Raw genomic sequence first — 9,202 nt, 5'->3', positions numbered from 1 at the left:
TATGTCCTTAGTGCAATCTGTACTACATGCCTAATCTGTCTGAGAAACATGTTTGTAAATAGGAATTTTCAGAATCTGCCTTGGGGCCTCTGATATTGGGTCCCTGCCCTTACAGCTGGTCTCACTCTTAACTCATGCTGAGAAGGGAAATCACTAAAATCAGAGTAGTGGAGGATATTGTAGGAATAGGAATCAGAAAACCTGTCTCTTACCACAAAGTTGCTGTGTGACTTTGAGCAAAACAATTAATCTCTCTGAACCTGTTTCTTCCTTTCCAAAATAATGGAATTATAGGGAAATAGTATCAAGTGATAGCATTTGTACAACCCAGTGGAATTGCTGATCAGTTCTGGGAGGGGGGAGGGAAGAAGAGAGGGAAAGAAAATGAATTATGTAAACATGGAAAGTATTTTAAAAAATAAAAACCAAAATAATGGAGTTGAACTGAATCTTTAAGTCCCTTTCAAGTCTAAAATTGTATGATTTTAAAGAAGTTTCTGGATGGTTTTTCTTTTTCACCTCTATCTCAATACCCACCCTTCCTCTTGACTAAACTATTTCTTTTGATTCTCTAGTGTTGTGTCCACTGGATGAGATATTTGAATTTTGTCCTCCATTGGGTTATGACAGTGCATATGTCAGTACTTGCTCATTTAATGACTTGAATCTTTATTTATTTGCTTGTTTTTGTGTGGTAGTGCTAGTGATGGTGAGAGGGGAAATCTGACTCTTGAATTTTATACTCTTATCTTGACCAGCAGACCTTACAGTAGTAAGGGTCATTGTGTCTGAGAGGGCATAAAAATGACTGTGTGCCTAGAAATTCGAAGAGAGCTGATGTTTTGGTTTGTGAGCACTATGCTTACTGGGAGAAGCAGGATTCATGTCTAATTCTTGTACCTGTGCTGCATCCTGAAATTTGACTCCATAAATAGGGTTAGAGCTTGGTGGAAGGAGCTACTGGACTTTCTATAGTTAGTCTGGCTCTGATCGCCTGGCTAATTTTTATGTGAGTCATTTTCTTTAGGGAGTTATACTAGCTCAGCATTTCCCACACTATTTGTCTGCAAAAATTCTTTGGGGCGAGAAATTCTTTACAGAATCATGGACACTAATCTAAGAAGTAAAGTGTACAAACAAAACCCAGGATTAGAGGATATTGGGAAAATTTGGTGGCAAAATAGAGGAAATTAAGCCTACTTTTATATTTTTTTTAAAAAATACATCTAATAAACATTTGAATACATGATAGCATAGGGACAAAGACTCTTGTTGTTCCGTTATATATAACTTTGCAACCCCATTTGGGATTTTCTGGGCAAAGATAATAGAATGGTTTGTCATTACCTTATCTTGTTCATTTTATAGTTGAGGAACTGAGGCAACCAGGGTTAAGTGACTTCTCCAAGGACATACAAATAGTAAGTGTTTGAAGCCAGATTTGAACTCAGGAAGATGAGTTTTCCTGAGTCTAGGCCCAGAACGCTATCCTCTGTGCCACCTAGCTGCCCACTAGGAATAGGGACTAAACCTATAATTTCATTAATATAGGTAACTCCTAGTTGAGGAACCTCATTCTCCCAGTGAAAATTGAAAGACTGAGTTGTCAAGAATTGTACTTCCAGTATGTCAGAGGTGGAACTTGAATACAAGTCTTTCTATCTCAAAGGCCAAATATTATATTTTGTTAGCAATTTCTATGTGCAAAGTGATTTCCCCAGAGCTTTAGGTCAGCAGTCTCTAAACTTTTCAATCATTAATCTATTTCAGTAAAGAAAAAATTTAAAATACTCTCAAAATTCTCAAAAATATTCTCAATATGTGTACATACATATTTACTTATAAATTATATGTATGTATTAATAATAATCGTGTTAACTCCCATTGCCTAGCCCTTATGGCTCTTCTGCTTTGGAACCAATACACAGAATTGATTCTAAGTTGGAAGGCAAGGGTTAAAAAAAGAAAGAATGAAATAAAGGTGAAGTAATTTTTTTTATTCTAGTCAATAGGGAACCACTGAAATTTGTTGAGTAGGAAAGAGACAATGACAGATCTATATTTTAGGAAAAGTCACTTTACAGGCTATGGGGAAGAGAGATTGGAGTAGGTAGACTCACCATCAATTAGAAAGCTTATGTATAGTGCCGGCTAGAGGTAATGGGAGCCTTAACAAAGATGTTGACTATGTGAATACAAAGAAGACAAAATTTTGCAATAGAGATATAGAAATAAGATTTGGCAACTGATTGGATTTGTGGGATAAAGGGAAGTGAGGAGTTGAAGATGACATCAACGTTGTGGAATTAGATGACCAGAATAGTGAGTGGTCGTGGCCCCAGTAATAGAAGAGAAATTTGGAAGAGGGGTGAGTTTGAAGTGAAATATATAATTTGTTGCAACTCATTCTTGCCTGCTTATCCTCTCTGCCCTACTCAAAATGAAAGTTTGAATTTAAGCAAAGAAAGACTGTTATTCACCATCAGTACCACTGCCTGGACTTTAGAGACTGCCCTTTTAGGTGTGTTTTTGGCAGTCACAAGAAATCTGAGATCTGAGCATGGGTAATAGCAATTAATAGGAAAGATATATGTATTAATGTTTCTACCTTTTTCGTAAAATATAGTAAAGAAAGGTGTAAATTAGAAACATTGAACTTTGAAATTATGAAACTATTTATTGAACTCAGAATAGAATGTTAAAACATTCGAAATCATCTTAATGAGAAGGATGAACCTGGTGTGCTGCTACCAATTTAGTAATCCTCGGCTCTATTTTCATCAGCAGTAATCTTAAATCACCACAATTGACTATTTGCAATTGGTTTCTTTTTTTTTGTTAATAAATTGATTACCGCACTGAATCCACGTTCTACTAAATATGATGAAGGAAATGCAATTAAGAACTTTTGAATTATAGCCCATATTTCAGGATAAGCCATAAGGATCTCCTTTTGTAGCCAGAATTGTTGGTATGCACCAAATGCACCTGTGGCCATCACCACCCCCCTGGATCGCTGCATCACCCACCAGGGGGTGGTGGCGCCCACTTTGGGAATCACTGGCTTAGATGATAATTTTCTGTTTTTCAGCTTTGGCCCAAAGATTATGTTTTTCTGTAGTAAATGCCTACTTTAGACCTATCTAGATATTGTTATTGTTCAGTCATTTTCTGATTCCTCATGACCCCATTTTGGGGTTTTCTTGGCAAATATAATAGATTTGTGTCTTCCTTCTCCAGCTCAGTACAGGCGAGAAAACTGAGGCAAACAGGGTTAAGTGACATGCCCAGGGTCACACAACTAGTAAGTGTCTGTGATCAGATTTGAACTCAGGAAGATAAGTCTTCTTGACTCCACTGTGCCACCTAGTTACAGTTATCTAGTTATTTAGTACCTTGAAATTAGGATAACAATTAATAATGGAAGACATTTCACCTTGGCTTCATTTGCATTTACCTATTAGATTATTATATCAATAATCAATCTAAGTGAATGAATGAGTCCCAAGCTGCAAAAGAAACACAATGAAGACAAAATTGTTCTTAACATTAAAATGTGAATGGAGTAAAAGTTAAAAAAAAAAACAATTTTGAAACTTCTTCCACTCTGTTCACCTCTTAGATCATAGAATTTGATGAAAACATCAAATATCCACTGAATCAAATCTAGATAAGCCTAAACCAAAATACCACACTATGTTGGTAATGTTTGTATCATTTTAGAGTTTTCTAAAACTTTGAAAAAATTACTTTTTATTGATATTTTACAATCACCTGTTTCCCAATGTAACTCTTATACTTGCTGTTTCTTTCCCAGAGAACCAATCCTTATTTAAAAAAAAAAGAAGAATGTATAATAATAACAAAAAAATCTAAACAGTGTAACATTGAGGAAAATATCTCATGTTTCTTCTTTAGGGCCAAACTTGTTTATTATAATTTTATAGTATTACTTTTAATTATTGTTGTTCTTTCCATGTTCATCATTATACTCATTGTTTATATTATTTTCCTGGTTCTACTTCAGTTTGCACTAGTTCATGCAAATCTTTCCATGCTTCTTTTGTATTCCTTATTTCTTACTCATAATATTCCACCATATTCAGATACAACATCATAATATTCTACCATATCCAGATACAACAATGTATGTAGACATTTCCCAATTGATAAGCATCTTTGGTATTTTCTAGTTCATTTTTAGTACAAAAAGTGCAACTACACATATATACAGGACTTTTCTTTTTGTCATTGTCCTTTTGGGGTCCCTAGACTCTGAATCAAAGGATATGGACATTTGAGCTATTTTATTTCCTAATCGCTTTCCAGAATGGTGGGGGAAAAAATAAGTTCCAATAATGTATAAACATGCTGATCTTTCTACAACTTTTCTAACATTGATTATTCTAATTTTTTCCATCTTTACCAGTTTACTAGGTAAGAAAGGAAACCTTATGGTTGTTTCAATTTGCATTTCTCTTATTATTAGTGATTTGAAGCATTTCTATTAATTGTCTGCTTGTATGTAATGAAGGCTACCATAGAGGGCATGCTCAGAATTGTGTTTCCTGGTTCTAGTAGACCACTGAGTGTGCTGGATCTGCTTTTGGCATTATGTGACCCTTTTCATTTTGTTGCCCTGTTTAGTCCATTCACATTAAAAGTTATTCTATAGAGTCAGGTTTGTGATTTCCTTCATTTTTATCTTTGATATTCAATTAATTCCTTTCCCCTGTCAGGTCAAAACTTTGTTTTGGTTTTGCTTATACTGCTTTGATGCAATTTTATTCCCAGAAACTCTCTTTCCTCCCTCAAATCCCTTCCTATCTTTTGCAACAATTTCCCTAAGTTGGGGATTTTACTTAAATTGCTGTTTTTTTTATTCTTTAGAAAAGAAATGAGTCAGGGGATATGATATGCCTTATTCAAAGTCTGCCAAAAGAGATCTTTAAGTGAGTCCCAAGCACAAGCTTGGAAGATTGGTGGTGGGGTAGGGGACTGGTTGGGTATGGTGCTAAATGAATGATTGACATTTCCCTTTGCTAATTCATAAGGATTTTTTAGCTTGTTAGAGGTTCTCTCTTCTTTCTATGGATTCAACTATAATCACTATCCATTTGACATATAATGCTTCTTTGAAAAGCCTGGAGAATTAGTGTAGTTTGGAAAAAAATATCTAAAGCTCCATCTTTTTGGTCCTGTGCCAAATCACTTTTAAAAACATTATTTCCTTTGATCCTCACAACATTAGTTTATAAATAATTAAATAGATTCTTTTTTTAAATTAAATTTTATTATCATGCAAAATACACTTCTATATTGGTTATTGTTGTAAGAGCAAACTCATATATAACAAAACTCCCAAAATAAAACCATAAATAACACTGATGTGAAAGACAACTTCAGTTCTTTCTCTGGAGATGAATAGCATTCCTATCATGAATCTTTCAGGATTGTTCCAGATCATTGCATTGCTAAGAGTAGACAAATGTTCACAGATAATCATCATACAATATTGCTTTTATTGTGTACAGTGTTCTCCCAGTTCTGCTTATTTCCCTCTGCATCGGTTCCTATAGATCTTTCTAGTTTTTTCTGAAATCATACTGCTTTATCATTTCTTATAGCACAAGAGTATTCCATCACCAACATATATCACAATTTGTTCAGCCAGTCCTCATTTGAAGGACATCCCTTCAATTTCCAGTTCTTTGCCACTACAAAAAAAGAGCTGTTATAAATATTTTTGTACAAGTAGGTCCTTTCTCCTTTTATTATTATCTCTTTGGAATATAGACCCAGTAGTGGTATTACTGGATCAAAGGGTATGCACAGTAATGAAATAAATTCTTAAAGATTAAGTAACTTGTTTATGGTTACATAGCTAGTATGTTTTGGAATCAGGATGTGAACCCAAGGTTTTCCTGCCTCCAAGTCCAAGACTCTGACTATTATGCTGTCTTGTCCCCTCTTGTTGGTACCAGAAAGAGTTTCTCCAGCTGGTCCAAATCCAAAGAGTTGAGGCAAAAGTGAAAAACTGATTGCAGGAATATAGATTTATGTCAGGATGAAGAGAGTAGGGATTGGGATGGAGAGGTTAGTATTGGAAGGATTAGAAGGCAAATTGCTGGTTTCAAGAATCTGACTATTTGCCTGACTCAACCTATTTTCCTAAAGCTTGTCTCTTGTGGCAGCTGCCTGAATTCATCACTCTCACTTTGTGTGCCTAGTAAATAATGGTCTCTCTTAACCCAGCTGTACCAATAAGGTTGGAAGCTTATTAGCTTCAATATGAGTGAGCATGTAGTGGACTTCTGTTGTTAGTATGCCTTGAAACATACTTGACTAAACTGTCTGGACACTTCTGATGTTTTAAACTTCAGTAGATTGTGCCAGTGATTTAATTCAGTCTTTCAAATAGCTACCTAAGGTAGTTACAATCTTGAATGAATAGCAGAGCAGACGGACTTTATTTTATTATCTTTCAAAAGAATATGAAAGTGCACTGAAAACAGTAGAGGATTATAATAATACAAATTGCATCCTGGAAGACTGATGAGTTAATTAAAATGCTTGGTAGATTAGTAAAATTTGTGGACTTATTTTAGAAGAAAACAACCACCAAGTTTATTTAAATGCTAATTTTTTGTGACCCTAATATGATACTTTGAGGCAAGGGAATAGGGTGAAGAGTAAAGTAAACTGAACATTCTCTTGGGGTGGATTAGTTCATCACCTCCAAATGAGTCATTTTTGTGAATTTTTAAAGTAGAACCTTGTATCAAATACATATATATATATTAAATTATTTTAAAATTTATAATGAACTTAATAATTATTCACAAACATTTCCATGTACAAAAAACAAAAAAATTGCATATCAATTTGTGAATTTAGTTTACTTTGAAAAAAAGCAAAAATTAAACATAAGATTGTAAAAAAATTGCCTTATTTATATCTCTTTTGGACTTATGTTTGCTTTAGTCAATGTATCTTAATAGCTTTTTATTGGCATATTTTGTTTTTTGTATTGGCCACATTTCCTCTATCCCAGATTTCCTTCCTAGTTATTTTTTTCATTGCATTTTAGTGTTTCATTAGCATTCTTTTCTTTTTCTTTTTTTTTCTAATTACTGAGAAGACATAATGTAGTAGAGAGTTGTACAAGAAGCCCAGAAGACATAAGTTCAAGTCCTGTGTGCCATGTCTTGGCTGTGTCCTTGCTCAGTGTCCTAGGCAACAGAAGTGCCAACTTTCATTGATAGAGGAAATTTCCTTACTTTGGAGTTCTCTTTACCAATGAAATCACAGGTCCAATCCAAGTTTCTATAACTATTCTTATACCACTAAATCACATCTTCCCAAACAATATAATAATAATAATAATAATGTTATAACTAATAACAAGCATAGCCAAGAAAAGCAAATCAACATATTGATCATGTCTGAAAGTGTCTTCATATATAATCTCAGTATTACTTTATTTTTTTTTTCTACAGGGTATTTCCACTTCACTGGGAAGCCTGAGGAAAGAAGGGCCACTCTCTAAGAAGTGATTATTATTTGTGGCTGTTTTTGGTGTATCATTTACTGCTTCCCTACAACCCAAGAGTCTAATTCAAATCAGCTTTGGAAAGATGCTTCTCTAGTATGACGACCCTTAGCAATGTCATCGCCACCCACAAGTCTGAGTGGGTTTCTTTCAATGAAGAATCACTCTTTCCTGTTACTTCAGAAGGTAAAGTCTCTTGTTATTTCCTAGATTTTTTTTAAAGAGTAGCCAATCATGATGTATATTCCTGTTGCTTCTAGCACTCTAGTTTTGGCCATGCATGGACTTAACCCTCCTTTAAAAGAAAGGATTTTGGTCACTAGAAAGAGATCTGTGAACTCTTCTATTTAGGAGATGAGAATAGGACATCTCTATTTTTCTATAACACCAAATGAAAACCTAAAAAACCAAATTCACATTGGGACAGTATGAAATTTGTTCTTTTTCTATAGGCCTTATGGTTGTAGAGCACTTTGTCATCATGGGATCATAGGATTTAAAGTTGGAAGGGATATTAGAGATAGTTTTACAGATGATTGCATTGTTCAGTTATTTTCCTTCAAAGCAATGTAGCTGTCCTGACGATTATAATCTTTTTTCTATTATGTTTGTGAAACTAGTACGCAGAGAAGTTAAATAACTTTTCACTCAACACATTATGTGTCAAAACAATGTCTAGTAAATTTCAGTCAACTTTAATCAGTTGGTTCTAATATGGTTGCTATTTGTTGTTGTTGTTCAGTCATTTCAGTCATGTCTGACTCTTTGTGATCCTGTTTGGGGTTTTCTAAGCAAACATATAGAAGTGGTTTGCCATTTCTTTCTTTAACTCATTTTTGCAGATAAAGAACTGAGGCAACCAGGGTTAAGTAACTTGCCCAGGATCATATAGTTAGTAAGTGTCTGAAGCCAGATTTGAACTCAGAAAGATGAATCTTCCTGACTGGACACTGTATTCTACCCACTATGCCACTGTTCATTGCTATTCTATTTTACCATTTAGTCATCTTTCTGACTAAACTTAATGAGTTTAAGTGAATATGAATGGGCCTTCTCTTGTTGGTATTATGGTTTACAAAAAAAAATTGAGTTATTTTTTTTAACAGAGAATGGGGCCCCATCTTCCTTTTAAGAAAATCCATTACGTATATGACTTTGTTCCATTTATCAGGAAATTTAAAACTCAAGGGAGAACTTTACTGAATGACTGAATTTCAGAGTTAGGAGACATCAGTGTCCATATAGTCTGATCCATATCTTAAAAAAGATGTCCTTTTAAATATGCCTTAGAAGTAGTTTTCTAGCTGAACACCTCCAATGAGGGAGCAGAGGACAACAAACACTATATTCCAAAGCAGAACATCCATCTTTAAGAAATTTTTCCTGACTTCACACCTAAAACTCTCATTTTTACTTCTACCCATTGCTCTTGGTTTTCTACTCATTGCTCCTAATTCTGCTCTCTGGGACCAACCAGGATATAAGAAGTGTTGTGTAAAGGATAGACCTTTAGCCTTCTTGTCAAAAAGACTAAGGTTTGATGCCTGCCTTAGCCACTTGGCTGTTTGTACTTTAGTTTGTCTAACACCTTGGAGCCTCAGTTTCTTCATCTTTAAAATAAAGAGGTTGAATTCAGTGGCTTCCAATGTA

The 9,202-nt window shown here is 34.5% G+C and overlaps 1 protein-coding gene across 1 annotated transcript in view; it reads left to right on the top strand.

Annotated features, from left to right (window-relative positions):
- Positions 1 to 7,650: 7,650 nt before the first annotated feature.
- STON2 (stonin 2) overlaps positions 7,651 to 9,202 on the top strand; it is a 131,181-nt gene continuing 129,629 nt past the window's right edge. The window contains exon 1 of the mRNA XM_044664986.1: positions 7,651 to 7,738. Within this exon, the coding sequence (XP_044520921.1) occupies positions 7,651 to 7,738 (88 nt within the window). The remainder of the gene's footprint in view (positions 7,739 to 9,202) is intronic.

Source organism: Gracilinanus agilis, chromosome 2 (genome assembly GCF_016433145.1).
Source record: "Gracilinanus agilis isolate LMUSP501 chromosome 2, AgileGrace, whole genome shotgun sequence".
Taxonomy (NCBI): Eukaryota; Metazoa; Chordata; class Mammalia; order Didelphimorphia; family Didelphidae; genus Gracilinanus; species Gracilinanus agilis.
Note: the sequence above shows the minus strand (reverse complement) of the source record. Positions and strands in the feature narration are given on the sequence as shown.